Source organism: Talpa occidentalis, unplaced genomic scaffold (genome assembly GCF_014898055.3).
Source record: "Talpa occidentalis isolate TD23 unplaced genomic scaffold, MPIMG_talOcc4v2.1 talOcc4.9, whole genome shotgun sequence".
NCBI classification, from domain to species: domain Eukaryota; kingdom Metazoa; phylum Chordata; class Mammalia; order Eulipotyphla; family Talpidae; genus Talpa; species Talpa occidentalis.
The window spans coordinates 76,672,388-76,695,262 of record NW_023605305.1 but is presented as its reverse complement, the minus strand read 5'-3'; the positions used below and the strand labels follow the sequence as shown (position 1 = coordinate 76,695,262).

General features: G+C 40.9%; 1 protein-coding gene across 3 annotated transcripts in view; it reads right to left on the bottom strand.

Annotated features, from left to right (window-relative positions):
• GON4L (gon-4 like) overlaps window positions 1–22,084 on the bottom strand; it is a 79,913-nt gene extending 57,829 nt beyond the window's left edge. For 2 of the 3 annotated variants that reach the window (XM_054691806.1, XM_037501203.2), the window contains exons 1-10: window positions 22,035–22,084; window positions 19,623–20,153; window positions 14,841–15,026; window positions 8,476–8,669; window positions 7,436–7,510; window positions 7,200–7,250; window positions 3,007–3,057; window positions 2,604–2,699; window positions 1,699–1,818; window positions 703–873 (exon numbers count right to left, since the gene is read on the bottom strand). In XM_054691806.1, the coding sequence (XP_054547781.1) occupies window positions 703–873; window positions 1,699–1,818; window positions 2,604–2,699; window positions 3,007–3,057; window positions 7,200–7,250; window positions 7,436–7,510; window positions 8,476–8,669; window positions 14,841–15,026; window positions 19,623–20,127 (1,449 nt within the window). In that variant the 5' untranslated portion in view covers window positions 20,128–20,153; window positions 22,035–22,084. The remainder of the gene's footprint in view (window positions 1–702; window positions 874–1,698; window positions 1,819–2,603; window positions 2,700–3,006; window positions 3,058–7,199; window positions 7,251–7,435; window positions 7,511–8,475; window positions 8,670–14,840; window positions 15,027–19,622; window positions 20,154–22,034) is intronic. The other variant, XM_037501202.2, reaches the window with a different exon arrangement.
• Between the last annotated feature and the right edge of the window lie 791 nt (window positions 22,085–22,875).

Below are 22,875 nucleotides of genomic sequence, written 5' to 3'. Positions count from 1 at the left end.
TGCAGCATTAGTTCAATCCCCAAGTAGGGAGCTAACCTACATGGAGCAGCAGACCTCTCCTATCTCACCTGCTGCTCGCTCCCCTCAGCAGTGTATTTCAGTAGATCTGCCTGTTCTGATCCCCATTCTGTCTCTGGTGAATCCTCTCACCCCCCTGCACCTCTGGCCTACACCCTAGTTCTTTTTTTTTTTTTTAATAAATAAATCTTTTTAAAAAAAAAAAAAGATTTATTTGTTTATTTATTTATACAAGCACTGGGTACAGTCAGAAGCGCGGGAGGGTGAGAGAATTCACCAGAGCCAGAGCAGGGAGCAGAGCAGGCAGAAGGACCGAAGTACACTGCTGAGGGGAGCAGCAGGCGGCAGGAGAGGTCTGCGCGCCATGTGGGACCCTCCTCCAGTGGCCAGGGAGCATCCAGGGATCAAACCAGAGCCGCAGAGGCTGCGGGCAGCTTCGCAACCCAACGCTCAACTGCTGCACCACCGAGGAGGCCCTACACCCTAGTTCTTATATGCATAAATAAATAAAAATAAATCTTTCAAAAAAAAAAAGCACAAATCAAATTGAGTAACAAAGACCTACAATTTCATGGCTCTTAATATTTTATATCAGAATTTACTATCCTCTCTCCCTTCCCAACCTGAGCAATAACTGAATTACTCCATTTGGCTATCTCAGTGATTTAGAATTGTAATGTTTACCTGGAAAGAATCCATACAGACAGGACTGGAATCCAGCTCCTCATCTACTGCATGCAACTTCTCCATGAAAGTACTATCCTTCGTCTGTTTGGGCTTTGGAGGGGGTGGGGGCCCCATGGGCACTACCTCAGCACTGATGTGCCTGATGGCAGGTGTAGTGACTTTCTCAGCCTGATGAAAAGAAATAACTGTTTTAAAATGAAAGGAAGAAAGAAAGGGGGAAGAAAAGAAGAGAGGCCTCCCTGGTGACCTAGGGGTAAAAATCTCAGCACTATCACTACTACAAACTGAGTTCCATCCCTGACCAGGGAGCTAACCCACACATGGCACAGCAGATCCCTCCTGTCTTGCCCACTGCAACCCTTAGCAGTGCATTTCAATAAATCTACCTGTTCTGTTCCCCACTCTATCTCTGGTGAATCATCTCACCATCCCCCAACTCTAGCCTACACTCCACTTCTTCTACACAAAAATAAATGAAAAAAAAAAAAAAAAAAAAAAAAGGGAAGAAAGAAGCAGGACTTTCACATAGGACTGATCTTTCTCTTCCCATTTAGATACAAGTCTGTAAAAACAAAGGCTCATACGGATACATTGATCTAACTAGATTTCATCCTATTTTCAACAAAGCCAATAGAACATTACTTACATTATCAAAAATGGGGCCACTTTAGGACAACATTAGAAGGGTAGAACCAAAAAATGAAACACCACTAGTTATTCATTTTTGGTCACTTAATGAGAATTCAGAAAAGTTATTTCTCTATCAATGAATTTCAGTTTTCCTTCAACTGCCCACTGACTTAAGTGACTTAGAAATCTAAACAGTTATAACCTATAACCAGACATAAATTCCAGGAAGATAATTGCTTGATTACTAACCTTGAATTTGGCAAAGGGTGTTTAGCAAAGGTTGACAACTCAGAGTCACCATGGATAAATAACCTACTTATAAAATTATCTTTAACTTATCTCTTTTGTGTAATGTAGATTTACCTCTGATAATATGCCACTCTCTTCATCAGTTTCAGTCATCTCAGAAGACTGCCTCAATCTGGATTTCTTTGCCCCACGTGGAGATGAGGCAGTGCTTTCAACATCACTTTCCAATAAACTCTACAAAACAAACCCAGTATACTTTTGTATTTCTTCTCCTACCTCATTCCACTGAGTTTGAAGTAGTTCAAGAAAATGAACCACAAAGTACCAATCACTCAGTGAGAGTAAGAGAAAATTTTAAGGCATTGGCATAAAATTCATTTACAAACAAGTCAAAGAACACATTTTAAAAAGAATATTATACAGCAATGAAAATAAATGACAGCTATAAGTAACGGCATAACTGAATCTCAAAGGCACAAAACTGAATCTAAGTAACGCCAGACACAAAAGTCCATTTATATAAGGTTCAAAAACTGTAAAAATTTGAACTTTAGTATATAGAGGTACACATTTACATTATGTAACTATAAAGAAAAGCAAGGGAATAATTACCAAAAAGTCAGGATAATAGTTATCTTCAGGAAGAGAGAAGTGATTGTGATAAGGAAGGGCATACATACAACGGATATCCTAACAATGTTATATTTATTAACTTAGGAAGAAGTTTCATGAGAATTCACTTTGTAATTATTTAAGCTGTGCATTTTAATTTTCTAAGCACAGGTGTATATTATGTGTGTTATATTTCATAATACAAAATATGAAAATTTTAGGAATATGAAAAACATAAAAAAAGACTCACTCTTGGATTTATGCAAAGAAGTAAGCAGAAAAAGAACTGTCTCATTACTCTCTAAAGAACAGATGATATCAGTAAGAAAACAAAGTACACCCAACTTTGTTGAGCTAAATTTTTTCTATATTATCAACTAGCACTCACAAGCATAACAACCACTGACCTCTTCAGCAGTCTCATCTTCTTCCTCATCATCTGGTTGGTACTCTTCATCTGAGGAATCATCTTCTTCCAAATGGATATCCACAAACTGAGGAGGCTACAAGTACAATTATAGAAAGAAATAAAGTAACAGGAAACACAAATCACATGTATTTGGAAAACAAAGATAAGAAAGAAGACTGGGGCAAAAAAATTCCTAAGAACACAATGAGCAACTAAAACAACTAGCAAAACAGGGAATCCTAAAATGAGATTTAAACCAAAGGGTAATGGAGTGAGGTGGGACAGGGAGGGGCAAAAGTTGGGTTTAAAACAAGAAATTAGGTCCAAAAAAAAGTCAGCATATAAAAAGCAAGTATTTAGGTTTCAAAATTGGAAAAAATAATTACTGCTTTCAGATTTACCTTAATTTCATTGGCCTTCTTAATTGGTGAAATATTCCATGTTGGAATTACCTACCAACAAAAAAATATAAATAAGTTCTCTTAAATAAAGGAGACTTTCACTTTTACTTCCTCTTTTTTTTAAGAAGTAGGGTACAGGCCAGAGTCATGGGGGGTGAGAAGATTCACCAGAGAGAGCAGGGAACAGAACAGGCAGATGTACAGAAATACACTGCTTATGGGAGCAGCAGGCGAGACAAAAGAGGTCTGCTGTGCCATGTGGGTTGCTTCCCAGCCGGCCAGGGATCAAACTCACGCCACAAAGGCCGCAGACAGCCTCACAGCGCTGCGCTCCACCAAGGAGGCACCACTTTTACTTCCTCTTTACACAAAGAACCATCTACCTAAAATACAGTTGCAATAATCTAGGAGTATTGATTATCCCTGATGGCATAATTTTCAAATATTTGTCAGCGTTTGATAGGAGAAAACCGTGCTATTTCTATCATTAGCACGTCTATCATTAGCACTTAGCAAGACTATATTACATATAAATGGAGAAAATAATATCTTGTCTACTTTATATCACAGCTTGTGTTCCCACAGAATGTATGCGAAAACTATTTGTAAAATGTGAAAGTATACAAACCTAAGATATTATATAGTAGCTTTTTGATCTGTACTTTTCAAAAATTAATGACATAAACACACCCTATGTCTGACTCCAAAAAGCTAGCCATAAAAAGTTCATATGGGGGCCTCCCTGATGGCACAAGAGGTTAAGCACAGCACTGTAAAGCAATCTGCAACCTCTGCAGCACGAGTTCGATCCCTGGCCAGCCAGGGAGCAACCCACATGGTGCAGCAGACCTCTCCTGTCTCACCTGCTGCTCCCCTCAACAGTGTATTTCAGTCAGTCTGCCTGTTTTGTACTCCACTCTGTCTCTGGTGAATCCTCTCATCCCCCATTCCTCTGGCCTGTACCAGCTCTTGTATGCTTAAATGTTTAAAAATAAACAAATAAATCTTTTTTAAAAAAGTTCATATGGAAGGACTCTGGAGTGAAATGTCATGTTCCATAACTTATTTTCAAATAGCACAAGGAAAAAAAGTGGTAAATTAATACAGAGGGGTACAATAAGTATGACAACGTTACATTTGTAAATACATGGAATGTATATTATAAAATCTTTCAATTTTTTGTATGCTTGATAACAAGAGAGTTGAGGGGAAGGTTTTTAAAGAATTTTGAAAGAGCCCTTACATACTGACAGTGGCTGACAAAATGCCACTGGAATATATAAATTTTTTACCATTTAATTGTGACCAATCAAAAACAACTACGAGCAAAATTCAACATGCCACCACACTATGGTTCTGTCTCTATAAGGGGTCTTAGGTTCTCCACATCACCTCAGTCCTGACATGTTCTGGCCATTTATCTACCTCTGTGAAGACAGTTCGACTATAGGAGAAACAGCATGCTGTTATTCAAGTCTATACCCATTCCCATGTTTACTTCTGAGTCTACTGTCAAATATATCAGGAAGGGAAAGCTACATCTGGAAGTGTGTTGGAGTCAGTCTATTAAGAATTAAGCAGCAGGGTGGGCCTCCCTGGTGGTGCAAAGGGTTGAGCACAGCAGTGTGATACTATCCGCAGCTGCTGCAACACAAGTTTAATCCCAGGCCAGCCAGGGAGCTACCCACACGGTACAGCAGACCTCTCCTGCTTGCCCACTGCTCCCCTCAGCTATGCATTTTAGTTAGTCTGCCTGTTCTGTTCCCCACTCTGTCTCTGGTTAATCCTCTCACCCCCCGCACCTCTGACCTGTACCCCAGTTCTTGTATACATAAATAAATAAATCTTTAAAAAAAGAAAATTAAGTAGGGCCTCCCAGGTGGTGCAAGTGGTTAAGCACCACACTAGGAAGCAATCCAAAGCCTCTGCAGCACAAGTTCGATCCCCAGTCAGCCATGGAGAAACCCACATGGCACAGCAAACCTCTCTGGTCTCACCCGCTGCTCCCCTCAGCAGTGTATTTCAGTCAGTCTGCCTGTTCTATTCCCCATTCTGTCTCTGGTGGGTCCTCTCACCCCCCGCACCCCCTCTCACCCCCCGCACCCCCTCTCACCCCAGCTCTTGTATGCATAAATAAATCTTTAAAAAAATAAGAACAATAATGTGGAATTTAACAAAATATATTTTTAAAAAAATTAAGTAGTGGGGTTTCCTGGTGGTCTAGGGGTTTAGTCTCATTTCTATCACCTCTAAGGCCTGAGTTCAATCCCCAGCCAGGGAGCTACCCCACATATGGTGCAGCAGTTCTCTCCTATCCTGCCCGCTGCTCCCCTTAGCAGTATATTTCAGTAAATCTACCTGTTCTGCTCCTCACTCTGTCTCTGGAAAACCCTCTTACTTCCCACACCTCTGGCCTATACCCAGTTCTTATACATACTAAATACATAAATCCTTAAAAAAAAAATTAAGTAGCAAGAGACCTAGACTATAATCCTTTGCTTTCCCACAAAACTATAGTCTTGGCTTGTCCAACTTCTCTATACCTACGTTCATGCTTAGTAAGCATAATCCAGACCTTGACTTGGATTTCCTTGGGTGGTGGTGGGGGGGTGTGTGTGTTATTTTACATATATATAATCAAATACAGAATTAATGTTAATTATACTCTATTTGTCAAGTAGATTTCATAGAATTTCCACTGCATTGATGGCTGTTTTCATCATTGCTACCGCATGTTCATTTGTGATTACCTCCTGGAAAAAGATAAAATCTCACTTTATGCAAACAGGGTTAGTCAACTAGACAGAAAAAAAAGTGAGACAGCTGACAAAAGAATTTTGACAAAAAGTAATCCAAGTCTGCAGTAGGAGAAATATGGTGTCTGGAACACTAAGGGGATAATCAAATATTAATCTGTACCAGTTAAACCAAGTCTGGAGCAATGAATTATACTCTAGGCCTTTTTTAAAAAGGATATGGACAAATGAAGCACATTCAGAAGAAAAGGATCAGACTGGTGAAGGTTTTCAAAGTCTAATGGCATGAAGAACAATTACAAAAACTGGGGGATGTCTAGCAAGTAAAGAATGTTATAAAAAGACCTGTGGGTTTTCTTCAACCAAGGAAAGGTCATGTGGGAGAAGAACTGACTTATTTCTTCTATTGGGCTCCAAGGAACAGACCTAGATAAACAGATATGCATTCTACAATATGCAAACTATAGATATGCAAACTACAATACACATTCTGGGTCCCTAAACCATTTGGTTCCTTAGTGTCAGACAGACTGGACTCCCTCAGGACTATCACCTGCCATGTCAAAGTAAAGCATAGAATGGACAAGTGCTTGTTAAACAGGATATAAAATGGTTTCAAGCATCAAAAAGCTTGCTAGACCAGAACACTTCAGAAGTCTTCAAGTGGTTCTCATACTTTAGTGTGCAAAAGAATGAACTACTGTGTTCAACAATGCATATTCCCAGGACCTACACATGGTGCTGATTCCTAGGCAAAGATGAACCGGAGAACGTGCATATTAAAAAAGCACTCCTGAGGCACCCTACACCAGCGTGATCTTGATATAAGTGGTCCCTGAAACACACTTTGAAAAATACTAATCTAAATACTTTACCACATGAATGGAATGGTATAGCATGAATGGAAAAATTGACCTTGCTGATTGCTTTCTACCATCCTATATGATTATCTATCTAGCACTTACAAAAAAAGCAATACATCAATTAAAATATCAACTAAAATAAACTAAGATAATGATTTCATATATTCTGTCTCTTTTTTTTTTTGAGGAAGGTTCAGACCACAAATTTTTCCTGGAATTTTCTCCTATAAATACCAGGAATGGGGCCTCCCTGGTAGCAAAAGGCGTTAAGTCTCAGCAATATGAAGCTATTGGCAACCACTGCTGCATGAGTTCCATCCCCAGCCAGGGAGCTGACCCATATGGTAAAGCAAACCTCTCCTGTCTCGCCCACTGCTCCTCTCAGCAGTGTATTTCAGTAGATCCGCCTGTTCTGCTCCCCACTCTGTCTCTGGTGAATCCTCTCACCCCCTACACCTCTGGCCTACACCCCAGCTCTTGTATGCATGAAGAAATAAAAAATAAACCTTTCAAAAAATACACAAGGAATTACATCTTATTTACCAAACCCAAAACAAAACCACAAAAAACCTACCACTCCTTTTTCCACGACTTCCTTCAATTTAGAGCGTGTCATTTTGGGCTCCTAAGGAGGGGGAAATGAGAAGAAAACAGTCAATAAAAATCATCATGTTATTTTCTGGTTGTAAGAGGTTAACTTTGGCCCCAATTATCGAACTATTTACAAACTCCCAAGTGACCTCCTACACTTAGCCAGAGTACAGATAGCTCTGTTCTATGACATTAAAAGAGTGACAATTAACTACTTACAAACATTGGCATATCTTCTGTCTCACTGATGGCTGCTTTCATCATTGCTACCACATGTTCATTTGTGATTACTTCCTGGAGAAAGATGAAATCTCACTTTACGTAACAAGGATGTATCATCTAGATAACACTCTCTGTAACTCTGCTAAACATAACTTGGAAAATAAATGAGAGCTAGATACTCAAATAGCTTCACAATCGGGTAAAGCAGGCAACAGAATGCAAAGAGGCAAGTTTTGAAAAGAAGCACACAGGTTTAAACAGTGTCCCACTAATAACCAACCTTATTAGCTACTATTAGGAATAAAAAGATATTCTAAGGCAACTATTTGTGTAAGAGAAACAGTAATAACAAAAGCTCTGTAAACAATAGTGTTGCAACAGTATCAAAAAACACAGCATTAGACATGTTCAAAGTACTATAAATTATTAACTGAGCATCTTTTTCAGACATTGAGAGGAAATCCACTGTGAACAATATCATCTGAAATCTGCTAAACAATAAAATAAAATAAATTACATCAGTGGAAGAAACAGTTTAGGGCCTCCGCTGGTGGCGCAGCGGTTGAGCGCTGGCTTGCGAAGCTGCCCGCAGCCTCTAAAGCGCCGGTTCGATCCCCGGCCGCCGGGCGAGGGTCCCACATGTCTTGCAGACCTCTCCTGCTGCCTGCTGCTCCCCTCAGCAGTGTACTTCGTCATTCTGCCTATTCTGTTCCCTGCTCTGGCTCTGGTGAATTCTCTCACCCTCCCATGCTTCTGACTGTACCCAGTGCTTGTATAAATAAATAAAATAAATCTTAAAAAAAAAAAAAAAAAAAAAAAAAAACAGTTTAACTTCCAATTAAAAGTTCTTCTTTAACATGTGTTCATATTTCAAACTTGTGCTGAATACAAAGAGAAAACTATCTCAAAATATAAAATGTTTCTCCAAAGGCAATTCAAAAAATCATTAATTCACATACCAACAGTCAAGAATTTCCTGAGTATTTTTATTTGCTTTCCCTGAAAAATTTCCAGTACAATCAGGCAGTCTTACTCACATGAAGGATGTTTCGCACATTGACTGCTGTTAGGTTGTGCTGTTTGGCACCATCCTCTAAGGTACGGTCAAGCATGTCATCCAGTTTCAGGTCATAAGTCAAAGTCCCTTCTTCTTGAGCTCTTCCATCCCGTTTTCTCTTGGTACCTTTCTTCTTTTTTCGCCTCTTCTCACTTTCTTCACTGTCTTGTTCTTCTGCAAATAAACCAAGAACATTACCAGAATCTCTAAAACAAGTGCTCCAGGAATTTTAATCAAAAAGGATAACTGTAGGGCCTCCCCTGGTGGCGCAGCGGTTCAGCACTGGGCTGCAAAGCTGCCCTCAGCCTCTGCAGCGCCGGTTCCATCCCCGGCCACCAGCAAGGATACCACATGGCGTGACAGACCTCTCCTGCCACGCCTGCTGCTCCCCTCAGGAGTGTATTTCGTCAGTCAGGCTGTTCTGTTCCCCGCTCTGGCTCTGGTAAATTCTCTCATCCTCCTGCCCTTCTGACTGTACCCAGTGCTTGTGTAAATAAATAAATAAATCTTTAAAAAAAAAAAAAGCGGGCCTCCCCCATGCAGCGGTTGAGCGCTGGGTTGCGAACTGCCCGCAGCCTCTAAAGCGCCGGTTCGATCCCTTGCCGCCAGGCGAGGGTCCCACATGGAGAGCAGACCTCTCCTGCCGCCTGCTGCTCCCCTCAGCAGTGTACTTCGTCAGTCTGCCTGTTCTGCTTTCCGCTCTGGCTCTGGTGAATTCTCTCACCCTCCCATGCTTCTGACTGTACCCAGTGCTTGTATAAATAAATAAATAAATCTTAAAAAAAAAAATAAAAAAAAAAAGGATAACTGTAAAAGAAAAGCAAACTGCCAGCTGTTAGACCCAGGAACCAGAAGACTATGTGGTAGAGGTTCATTAAATCTTCTACATGCTTTATGCATATTAATTCATTTGGGTACTGTAACAAGCCTAGGAGGTAGGGACTATTATTTTTCCCACTATACAGATAAAGAAACTGAGGCAGAAAGATTAAGAAATTTTCCTGAGAAGAGCCAGTAGTGACAGAACCACATCTTGAAGCCAAGCCCTCTAGTTCTAGTATCTGCAGTCTTAATTACTTCTCCTTTCTGGTCAAATAATACTTCAGAAATTCTGGGTTTGTGTCCCAGTTCGACAACTAAAACTGACTACCTTACCAATGGCATCTCATTTTATTCTTTTTTTTTTTTTTTTTAAGAGGCACGTATTTTATTTATTTATTTGTTTGTTTGTTTGTTTATTTGTTTATACATGCACTGGGTACAGTCAGAAGCGCGGGAGGGTGAGAGAATTCACCAGAGCCAGAGCGGGGAGCAGAGCAGGCAGAAGGACCGAAGTACACTGCTGAGGGGAGTAGCGGGCGCCAGGAGGGGTCTGCGCGCCATGTGGGACCCTCCTCCGGTGGCCGGGGAGCAGCCGGGGATCGAACCGGCGTCGCAGAGGCTGCGGGCAGCTTCGCAACCCAGCGCTCAACCGCTGCGCCACCGGGGAGGCCCTCATTTTATTCTTTTGTTAATATATCTGCCCATCAAGAATGCCATGCAGGGCCTCCCCGGTGGCGCAGCGGTTGAGCGCTGGGTTGCGAAGCATTCCCGGCTGCTACCCGGCCACCGGAGGAGGGTCCCACATGGTGCGCAGACCTCTCCTGCCGCCCGCTGCTCCCCTCAGCAGTGTACTTCGGTCCTTCTGCCTGCTCTGCTCCCCACTCTGGCTCTGGTGAATTCTCTCACCCTCCTGTGCTTCTTACTGTACCCAGTGCTTGTATAAATAAATCAATCAATCAAAAAAAAAAATGCCATGCAGATTAAGTGAAATAATATCATTATCAGAGTCCCTTATAACCAATGAAATATTATATAAATAACTTAGTTATTATACCATTCAGTAAAAAAGAAATGGAATGAAGTTTTGATTCTACTTTATATGTGTTTATATGTTACTACTATCATGTTGTTAGCAACGCTGTTAACTGCAACTGACCCAAGAAAAGTTTGAAAGAAAAAATACTAGTATAGTATCTTTTATATACTAGTATACTAGTATAATATTAATACTTTACTAGAAATTTACTAAAATTTACTAAAGTTAACCCCCAAAATAAAATCATCTCTACGAAATTTAGATCTATAAAATTTAACTAAAATATACAGAAATGAAGACCAAAAAGTGAAATTTACAATGGAAGCAGCTAAAATTCATAAAATTATACTTAGTTGAAGAATCAAATTGTCTTAAAAATAGTGTTTTCAAACTACTTGTGGCAAAGAAACAGTTTTGTTTTGGAATAGACTAATATTTTTATAAACAAGAACATAGCCATAAAATCAAATGTTGTAACATTTCTAAACTTTTCCATAAATTATTGTTTCAAACCAGTGACAAACAGTTCTCAAACTAGCCCTGGCTTTCAAACCACACTTAGAGTTCTACTGCTGAAAGTGCTACTGAAAAATACTTAGTCCCAATAAAAATACAGTCAAAAATGAAACATAGAAATAATGTAGGGCCTCTCTGGTGGTGCAGGCAGTTGAGCCCAGCACTGTGAAGCTGTCCACAGGCTCTGCAGTGCCGGTTAGATCTCCACCTCCTAGGAGCAACCCACATGGCGAGCAGACATCTCCTGTATCGCCCGCTGCTCCCCTCAGCAGTGTATTTCGTCAGTCTGCCTGTTCTGTTCCTCACTCTGTCTCTGGTAAATCCTCTCACCCTCCCGTGCATCTGGTCTGTACCCTGGCTCTTATATAAAAATAAAATAAATCTTTAAAATAATAATAATAATTTAAATAAATTGAAGAAAATTCATCATAGAACTACAATGGAAATAAAATTCAATGAAGAAAATTTTTCACTGATGAAAAATCATTAGCATAATTTCACTTGAAATGACTGTCTTATAAACATGGAATCAAAGCAATCACTGAGAGGCTACATCATCTCGATATCTAAATTACATCAAACACATTTCGCTGATTCTGATTCTGATGTTGAGTTCATTAGGGAATATGTGCCTGTAAGGAAAATTTAATATATTCAAATTTCAACACATAGCACAGATATACAAAAAAGAATGACAATTTAACTATTTCTTACTCTGTTTTAGAACTAATCCTTTATCTTTTAAAATATTCAGATACTGTTCACGCTAAGAAGGCTAAAGAACTTAAATTTTAAAAATATTAAAGGAAGCCACTCTATAGATATCAAACTGGAAAAGATAAAAAAAGAAAATCTAATTTTTCCTTCCATGAGAAAGGCAGAAATTGGCTAAAAATTAAACAAGCCCCTAAAAGTAGACCTAATGTTGCAACCAATAAATTAAAAGTAAAGTACATTGTAACTGCACCATAAAGTAGAAGCCAGTAGAAATATGGGTTGGTTCTGTGGTATCTAATTATCATAGTTGCTTTGATGTACAAAAATTGCTTAGGGCCTCCCTGGTGGCGCAAAGGGTTGAGCGCATCTCAGTGAAGCTGTCTGCAGCCTCTGCAGTGCAAGTTTGATCCCCAGCCAGGGAGCTACCCATGTGGCGCAGCAGACCTCTCCTGACTCGCCCGCTGCTCACCTCAGCAGTGTACTTCAGTCTATCTGCCTGTTCTGTTCCCCACTCTCTCTCTGTCCCTCACCTCCCACACCTCTGGCCTGTACTCCCAGTTCTTGTAATCATAATAATTTTTTTAAAAAATTAATTTATACCATGTATCCACTAACATACACTAATATCAGATATAAAATATACTTTAAGGTAGAAGGCAGGGATAAAAAGAAATACTTCATCTGAATGAGTCTTATAAACTAAGAACATAGCCATAAAATCAAATGTTGTAACATTTCTAAACTTTTCCATAAATTATTTTGTTTCAAACCAATAACAAACAGTTCTCAAACTAGCACTGGCTTTCAGACCACACTTAGAGTACTACTGCTGAAAGTAGAATGTCAGTACTACTGCTGACATAAGAATTCTAAATTTGCATGTATCTAATAATACTACTTAAATATATTAAAAAATGACATTGAAAAAAAAAAGAAACCCACAATCATGGTTGGAGATTTTAACAAATGTCAATGAACAACTAATGTAACGTACAAAGATATAAGTATGGACATAAAAGATCTGAACAGGGCCTCCCCTGGTGGCGCAGCGGTTGAGTGCTGGGCTGCGAGGCTGCCCGCAGCCTCTGCAGCGCCGGTTCGTTCCCTGGCAACCGGCAAGGGTCCCACACACACAAAAAAAAAAATCTGAACAACATAAACGTAACCTAACAGACATATATAGAACAATATACTTGACTTAAACAACATTTAAACACTCACAAAATACATATTCTTTTTAAGGGCACACAGGTTAAACAGAGCATAGGTAAAGCAACTTTCCAAAATTTTCAAAGATCAGGAATCATATTCTCTTACCAAAATGGAATCAAACCAGAAATAAACATAAAGAATTTAACTTGAAGTTGTTCAAATGTTTGGAAATTAAGCAACATATCTCTAAATAATCCATGGTCAGAGGAGACATCATTAACATAAGAAATATCTTAGGACAAGTGAAAACAAAATGATACATCAAAACCTATAGAATGCATAAGTTTCATCACAATTTTTTTTTCTTAAGATTTATTTATTTATGTATACAAGAGCTGGGGTACGGGCCAGAGGTGTGGGGGTGACAGGATTCACCAGAGACAGAGTGGGGAACAGCAGGCAAGACAGGAGAGGTCTGCTGCGCCATGTGGGTTGTTCCCTGGCCAGCCTAGAGATTGAACTTGTGCTGCAGTGGCTGCGATAGCTTCAGAGGTTGCATCTTAACCCCTTGTGCCACCAGGGAGGCCCTTCATCACAAATTTTTAGTTAAATTTCAATTCAATTTTGTACCATAATTGCCAATTCAATAATATGAATTTTTATTCACATTACTTCACCTAACAGAATTGTTATTCGACATGCATTTGAGTCGGTTAAAAATTTGTTGACATAAAGTTCTTTAAGGAGGAAAAAACCTATAGAATGCAGCTAAAGCAATGCTTAGAGGGAAATTTCTAGGTTAAATTTATTTTAATTATTTGTTAAATTATTTTAATTATTTAATTACTTCATTAATTATTTACTGGTTCTTCTTTTTATTAAATTGTACTATTACTTATTGAGGTAAATGTCATGAGAATCATGTATAGGCCGGACTCACAGGAGGGGCAGAAGGGAGATGAGTGAGAGAATTCACCAGAGACAGCCTGGAGAACAGAACAGGAGTATTTATTGAAATACAATGCTAAGAAAAGCAGCAGGCGAGACAGGAGAGAACTGCAGCGCATATAATTACTTCATTTATTAGATATGAAAGAATATTAAAAATCTTACAAAGGTAGGAAAGAACCAACCACAAGTTGAATTTTAGGAAGGAAATAATAAAGAACAGAAATAAATGAAACCAAAAAAAAATATTAAAAAAATCAAAAAAGCCAAAAACTGAACCTCCCTGGTGGCACAAGGGGTTAAGCACAACACTGTGAAGCTATCCATGGCCTCTGCAGCACAAGTTCGATCCCCAGCCAGGGAGCTACCCACAAGCTATAGCAGACCTCTCCTCTCTTACCCACTGCTCCCCGCAGCAGTGTATTTCAGTCAGTCTGCCTGTTCTGTTCCCCACTCTGTCTCTGGTGACTCCTCTCACCCTCCCGCATCTCTGGCCTGTACCCCAGCTCTTGTATGCATAAATAAATAAATCTTCAAAAAAAAAAGCCTTCTTTTACTTACCTGTTTTATATATTTCTAATAAAAATAGTAATATTTTAAAAAATTGTTTCAAGGGAGCTAATCATAACAATTCCACCCAGTGAAAAATAAGTGCCTATGTTCGTTCACCAAGAGATTTATAGCACAATGTTCTGAGCAGCACCATGCAGAGTAGCCATAATTGTAAATGCCCACTGAGTTGAATGAATGCCTATCTAATGCCCACTGCGTTGAATGAATTAAAAAAATGTAGAATACTCAAACAACAGAATACTACATAGCAGTGAAAATGAACATTCTATAACTAGATGCAACCATACAACTCAACTTCATAAACATAATGTTGAGTGGAAAAGACAGTCACGAAACATACATACATCCCATTCACAGAAAGCACAAAACAATCTATGCTGCTACAAGTCAGGTTAGTGGGGTGTTGGTAATAACTGCGAGGACTTTTCAGGTACTGATAATATTGTCTCTTGTTCTGGTTGCCAGCCATATGGGTGTATTCAATATTTGAAAATTCAATGATTTTTAAATATCTTAGGATATTGCAGTTTTCTACAATAAAGCAGGGTTTTTTAATTGAAGAAAAGAAAAAGAAAGCCTACCCATCGGAATAAAGAGTCCACCATCTTCTATCTCTTCCTCTGCTTGGTGAGTCCTGAGGGGCTTTTCTTCAGGTAAAGCAAAGACATCTGGCTGAGGTGGTTTTCTAGGCAGGGTTCCTGGTTTTGCAGAGTTGCTGCCTGAGGGCAGTGAAGGCAGCTCCCTTCCAGAATGCATTTGAGGTTTTCCTGGAAGATTTACAAATATTGCTCTACACTTTGCCCAGTCTCAAGAATACTCTGTTATAAAAGGTAGCATCATGGGACAAAATCCTGTCTAGTTAGTAAACTTCATGAATGAAGTATACACTAAATAGGCATTCCTCTCTCTCAAAGACAGTGTTATAAGAAAAATAGTAAAACCAAAGCTCAAATCACTTTATTTGTCATGTCAGAGAGTTGAACTAGATTGCTAAGGTTTTTCTATTTTAATATGCCTTGATCCTTACATTGTTCCCCTGTGGAAAAATCAGATTCATAATTGTGGGGGTGGATATATTCCTGATCCTATAAGATGAACATTAACACCACATTTGATTAACTATAACTAATAAACAATAAAATGTCCTGAACTTTCTGACTCTGTAAATCAATTTTATAGAAGAGTAAAAATCACCACAAATTATAAATATATGATTCTACAGTTCATTAGACAACTTTCTCCTTTCTCATCTCAACTCCAAACAAGTATTACCATTCTTCTTTGGGGGGAACATGGGGAAGAGGGAGTACCATTAATAAGGCAAAGAAACATTCATATGTTATCAAAAGTAAACATCAGAAAATAATTTTTCAAAAGAATGTATATGATTGTGTATATACAGGATACCTCTAGAACATACACAAGGAATTGTTAAATAGTGACAGCTTCTGGAAAAAGAACTTGGGGAAAAAGAGGAGATAGTAAAAGGGTGCCTAACTTTTCACGGCGTACTTTCTGTATTTCTGAAATTTTCACCATGTTTGTGTATTACAGAGTGAAGAAAAAAAAAAACTTCAAAGAGAGCAAGTTATTTGCCACTAAGCTCAATTCAAAATAGAGCGCCTTGGGCCTCCCCAGTGGTGCAACGGTTGAGCGCTGGGTTGCGAAGCTGCCAGCAGCCTCTGCAGCGCCGGTTCGATCCCGGGTTGCTCCCTGGCCACCGGAGGAAGGTCCTGCATGGCACATAGACCTCTCCTGCCGCCCGCTGCTCCCCTCAGCAGTATACTTAGGTCCTTCTGCCTGCTCTGCTCCAGCTCTGGTGAATTCTCTCACCCTCCCACTCTTCTGACTGCACCCAGTGCTTGTATGAATAAATAAATAAATCTTAAAAAAAAAAAAAAAGATAGCCTTTCTACTTTTTTTGAACGGCTTGTCTAATAATCCTTCGCAATTTTAACTGGTGTAAACTGGCTTCTAAAAAGGAGGATCCGGGGCCTCCCCTGGTGGCGCAGCAGTTGAGCGCTGGGCTACAAGGCTGCCTGCAGCCTCTGCAGCGCCATTCGATCCAGATCCCGGGCCACCAGCAAGGGTCTCACATGGTACGATAGACCTCTCCTGCTGTGCACACTGCTCCCCTCAGCAGTGTATTTCATCAGTCTGCCTGTTCTGTTCCCTGCTCTGGCTCTGGTGAGTTCTCTCACCCTCCCATGCTTCTGACAGTACCCAGTGCTTGTATGAATAATAAACCTTTAAAAAAATAAAATAAAATAAATAAATAAAAAATAAAAAGGAAGACCCTAAGACATCCCTGGTGGCTCAAGGGGTTAAGCTGCAGCACTATGAAGCTATCCTCAGCCACTGCAGAGCTAGTTTGATCCCTAGCTGGCCAGGGAGGTAAGTCACATGGCACAGCAGACCTCTCCTGTCTGGCCTGCTGCTCCCCTTAGCAGTCTGCCTGTTTCTGCTCCCCATTCTGCCTCTGGTGAATCCTCTCACCCCCCACACATCTCTGGCCTATACCCCAGTTCTTGTATGCATAAATAAATAAATCTTTAAAAAAAAAAAAAGACAACCTTAAGGACTCTACTTAAAAGCTATTAGAAACAATAAATTAATATAGTAAAGTAACAGATTAAAAATCAATATACAAATATTGGGCCTCCCCTGGGGGCGCAGGTCGTTGAGCGCAGCTCTGTGAAGCTGTCCACAGCCTCTGCAGTACTGGTTTGATTGCAGTCGGCGGGCCAGCCGGCGAGGGTCCCACATGGCACAGCAGAGCTCTCCTGTCGCGCCCACTGCTTTCCTCAGCAGTGTATTTCGTCAGTCTGCCTATTCTGTTCCCCTCTCTGTCTCTGGTGAATCCTCTCACCCTCCCACTCAACTGTATATACCCCAGTTCTTGTATGCATAAATAAATAAAACTTTAAAAAAAATAAGTCTTTAAAAAAAATGGGGCTGGGAAAACTGAACAGTCACGTGTAAAGAATGAAATTGGATACAGTCACATGTAAAGAATGAAATTGGACCACTCTCTAACTCCATACAAAAAATAAAATCAAAATGGATAAAAGACCTGGATATAAGACTCAAAACCACAATTTACCTAAAAGAAAACATAAGTGATACCTTCCATGATATCAGCATTAGAGATGTCTTTAGGACACTCTATCAGCAAGAATAATGAAAGCAAAAATATACAACTGGGACTATACATCAGATTAAAAATCTTGTGCACAGTGAAAGAAAACATCAGCAGAACAGGAAGCCTACTAAATGGGAGAAGATATAGGCACATCATACATATGATAACAAGTTAATATACAAGATGTATAAAGAACTGATGTGATTCAACAACAACAAAAAAACAAAACAAAACAGGGGCCTCCCTGGTGGCACAACGGGTTAAGTTTCAGTACTATGAAACTATCCGCAGCCACTGCAGCACTAGTTCGATCCCGAGTTCCATCCCCGGCCAGGCAGCTGACCCACATGGTGCAGCAGACCTCTCCTGTCTCGCCTGCTACTCTCCTCAGCAGTGTGTTTCAGTCAATCCACCTGTTGTTCCCCACTCTGTCTCTGGTGAATCGTCTCACCCCCATCCCCCCCCCCCCGCACCTCTGGCCTGTACCCCAGCTCTTGTATGTGTAAATAAATAAATCTTTAAAAAAAAAAACAGCCAATTGGAAAATGGGTAAAATACTTGTTTCATTTATTTTTTAAAGATTTATTTTATTTATTTACGCATACAAGAGTTGGGATGTAGGCCAGATGTGCAGGGTGATGAGAGGATCCACCAGAAATAGACTGGGGAACAGAACAGGCAGATTTACTGAAATACACTTCTGAGGGGAGCAGCAGGCAAGACTGGAGAGGTCTGCTACACCATGTGGGTGAGCTCCCTGGCCAGGGATCGAACTCAGGGTTGAACTAGTGCTGAAGTAGCTTCAGGTAGCTTCATAATACTGAGACTTAACCCCTTGCACCACCAGGGAGGGCCCCTACTTCTTCTTCCCCACAAACTATCGAATCCTATGAATCAATCCTTCAAGTTCCAATTTCAAAAACTCCTAATTGGGCCTCCCCTGGTGGCGCAGGTGGTTGAGCGCAGCACCGTGAAGCTGTCCGCAGCTTCTGCAGCGCCTGTTCAGATGCCGGCCAGCAAGGGTCGCACATGGTGCTGCAGACCTCTCCTGTCACGCCCGCTGCTCCCCTCAGCAGTGTATTTCGTCAGTCTGCCTCTTCTGTTCCCCCCTCTGTCTCTGGTGAATCCTCTCACCCTCCCACAACTCTGGCCTATACCCTGGCTCTTGTATAAATAAATAAATCTTTTAAAAAAATTTAAAAACCCTCCTAATTATTTGTATCACAAACTCTAGCACTTAATCACATACCTATACTGCTCCAGAGGAATTACGTGTTTATGTCTCACTTTTCCAACTAACCTATATAAGCTTCGTGACATTAGAACTATGCCTTATGCTTGTTTTATATTGTCTACCACCTACAGGAAAAGTTCAAACCCTTGAACATGAAAAAGTCCTTCATAATAAGCACTATCTCCAACTGTGAAGTCATCTCTCACTACTTCTTCCAAGCAACTATATCACCAACCTCTTCTGCCTCTGCCTCTGTTCAAATTATTCTTGGCCTGCAATGCCCCATGCCACCATCCTGTCAAACTACAAGTTATCCTCCAAGTCCAATTCTGCTGAGCTTTTTCCAACATCCCAGACAGTAATTTCTTCCTTTAAGCCACCACCCTCCTTCACAAGTCCTATTTCTTGGACACTCACAAAATCACAAAAGGACTTATATAGTTCATCCCTCTAGACATTAAAGGATTAGAGAAAAGAAAGAATACAGAAGAAAATCTAGGAAATGGGAGTTTATAGTTACCCATACACTCACAGCAGTTCCAATTCCATACCAAATTAGGATCCTCTTTCAGAAATATTAATAATACTATGTTTCTATATTTACAAAGCCAAATTTTTTTTTATTTGTTTGTTTGTTTTGTTTATACATGCACTGGGTACAGTCAGAAGCACGGGAGGGTGAGAGAATTCACCAGAGCCAGAGAGGGGAGCAGAGCAGGCAGAAGGACCGAAGTACACTGCTGAGGGGAGCAGCAGGCGGCAGGAGAGGTCTGCGCGCCATGCGGGACCCTCCTCCAGTGGCCGGGGAGCAGCCAGGGATCGAACCGGCGCCGCAGAGTCTGCGTGCAGCTTCGCAACCCAGCGCTCAACCGCTGCGCCACAGGGGAGGCCCAATTTTGTAGAAGCACTGAAGAGAATGCAGTGGCAAAGGCAATGGCAAACTAGTATCAAAATATAAAATGTAGCCTAAAGACTTTTGTATCTTACCTTCTTCTTCCTTGACTTCACTAGGCTCTCCTGAAAGAGGATCCTTTGTGACAGAAGATGGATCACCCCTATCTTCTTGAGTATCTGGCCAGGGCTTGACAGTCATTTTCTTTCCTCTCCTTGAGCCAGTGATCTGGAATTTTCCTTTACCAATGTGTACATCAACAGGCTGGGAAGACTCCATGGATGACAGGGTGATTCCCTGAGAGACAGCCACATCAACAGCCTCTAGAACTGGTACATTTGTGATCTGGGTGACCACACAAGAGCTTAAAGATAGATCCTCCATACTAGGCTGATTTCCTGCACCCTGCACAGACTGTACTTCAAGGCCAGCTGCTCTGCCATGAATTGCACCCCAGGACAGTGACACGGACACCAAGTCTTTAACCTGGTCAGATTCTGGTTTAACAGTTGACTCTAGGTCTGTATCATCGTCCTCCTGGTTGTCTTCATGCTGTGGAGACTCTGTCATTGTAGTTCTTCTCTTCTTACAGGGCAACATTTTAAAAGCCCCACTTGTGTTCCATCCTGAAAGGATAAGCACAAGGCCTCAGCACTTTCTTATTGTTAATGATAATAACATTTCCTCAAACATTTCACTCACTCATTTTCAGACATGAATATAGTACTTCACACCAAATGCACAAACATTCTTGGTTGAATGACTTAACCTCTTTAAATTTCAGTTTCCTCAATTAAGAAAAATGTATTCTTACCTCAGTTATAAGAATTAAATAGTAGGTGATTAATAAATGTTAGTCATTATTATTGCCCTCAGGGAAGCAGAATAACATGCTGCTGAGAACAAACTGTGGAATCAAATTGTCTGGACTTTATTTCCCACGTCAGTTTCTCTCCAGCTCCATGACCTTGCATAAGTTACTTAACCTGAATCTCAATGTCTTCAGCTATAAAATGAAATAAAGGGGCTTCCCTGGTGGCACCAGAGGTTAAGTGTCAGCCCTATAAAGCTAGCCACAGCCACTGCAGCACGAGTTCGATCCCCAACCAGGAGGTGACCCACTTGGTGCTGCAGACCTCTCCTGTCTCACCAGCTGCTCCCCTCAGCAGTGTATTTCAATACATCCACCAGCTGTACTCCCCATTCTGTTTCTGGTGAATCCAATCACCCCCACACCTCTGGCCTGTACCCCAGCTCTCATATGCATAAATAAATAAATCTTTAAAAAATAAATAAAATGAAATAAAAATACTCTATACTCTATATTGGACTCTTGGTTTCAATTCCAGTTATCACAAAGTTAAAGTGAAGGCTATCTTATGTTCTTCCAGCACTGTTTGCAAACCTCTTTATGATGTCATTTTTGCAATTGGTTGTCTCCTTCCCATCTTCTTCCCCCAAGACTATGGACTTTTTGAGGGAAAGAGTCTTTCAATTAGTACCTCTGATAATCAGCAGTATCTGCCCTACTGTGGAAACCTACTGAAAGTTCCCTGAAAAAAATGAAGAAAGGATATGAGCTTCCTATTCTGTGCTTTATTCTATGCAGCATTTGGATCAAGAGTTAAGCATTACATGGAAACTAAGTGCACCTTTCTGCCCAGAAAAACTTTATTCTTCATAAAACAGGTGCAAAGATAAAATAAGTTGCCTTGTATTACAGTGAGTTCTTCATTACTGACAATGTTCCAGCAAAATCTGAATGCCTACCTATAGGGCCAATAGATGAGAGCTTGGTCTAGAGAGCTGAAAAATAAAGTTCTAACTCTAAAAGTCTTAACTCTAAAAGTCTGAACTTTAAAGTTAGTTTTATACCTCACTAATTAAGTTTCTTCAGGACTCCAGAAGAGGCACGACCCTCTCACACCCCAAACCAACAAAGTATCTTATCTTGGTAATTAAAGCTCACTAAGGGAAAACTCAGTTGATTCCTGTGACAGAGGGTGTGGTAAGTGGGCAAGAAACAGAGTGAGAGAAGCTTAGAAATCCTGCATTTCACAGATCAATTACTGAGAAAAGGAAAAAAGAAATGCAGCTACTATTCAAAGTCACGCTGCAGGGATTGGCTCCGGGAACTTCAAAGAGCAGGAGCTCTAAAGAGGCCCCCTCCCCTTTGGGAACCGGAGTCGGACCACAGGATGAATGAACGCGAATCTGGAGGCAGGCAGACCCGCCGCGGGCCCCCGGCCCGGGAAAGACTTCAAAAGGGAGGTGAACTGCGCTTTCACCTCTGCGCCGCGCGCTGGCCCAAGCCCCCGCTCCCAGCTAGACCCCCTCACGCCCGTTCCTCCTGTCACGCACCCCGCTCCGGCCCTCAGACCCCGCTCCGGCCCTCAGACCCCGCTCCGGCCCTCAGACCCGACCCCTCCGCCTGGCCATCCTCCGCCGGGACAACCTGCTCCCAGGCACCTCTTCCCGCCCCAGTGCACAAGACCCAGTTCCCTCACCAGCTGGTGCGATCCCGCGGAAACTCAGCTTCGGTGCCACCGGAAGTCAACCAACGGCAGCGCCTGACGTGCGCGCCCCCGAGGCGCGGTGCGCGGCGTCAGGAAATCGACGAGTGTGCGCCAACCTCCGGACGCCATCCTATTTTAGGGCGGAACGAAGCCACAGAGCTAGTGCATCAGTTGTTGGCAAAAAAAAAAAAAAAAAGAAAAGAAAAGACAATGCCTGGTTTTCTCGGCCGTAGGTGCTGTCCTGCTGAAACCCTAACTGAAGACTGAGATTCAGTGGTTTCGTTAGACAACTAATCCTTCCCGCTGTGAGGCACTGGAATACCAAACCAAGGAAATGAGAATTCATAAAATTTCAAAAAGACGAATCTGTTGGTTACAAAAGTGCCGTTTTCTGAATAAAGCTAAAGCAATCGTGGACTCAATTCATAGTAATTATATCTGTAGAATACTCTGCATTTTACAAAATGCTTTCACTTACGTTATCAGAGGTGTTTTTTGATCTTCACAATAAACCCAATGGATAGCACCATATCTTCCAGCTTACACAGGACGAATTTCTGGCTTAGCTAGGTGGGTGATTTCAAAAGATACACAGCCCTCAAGGGGAATCAGTTATCCTAATTTTAGCTTCTGGTTCATTGATCCAGTACCCAGGAAGGTGGCTAGGGCATAGTCTATGATCTATAATTCAATACACGTATTTTGAATGAATGACTCCTTATGATCATGTTCTTATATGCTTTCCAGAAGAATGTCAAAATTAGAAAAATTTATTTTTTTATTCTACAGGTAAACAAATATCTATGCATTTACATAATTCGTTTGACCTGAT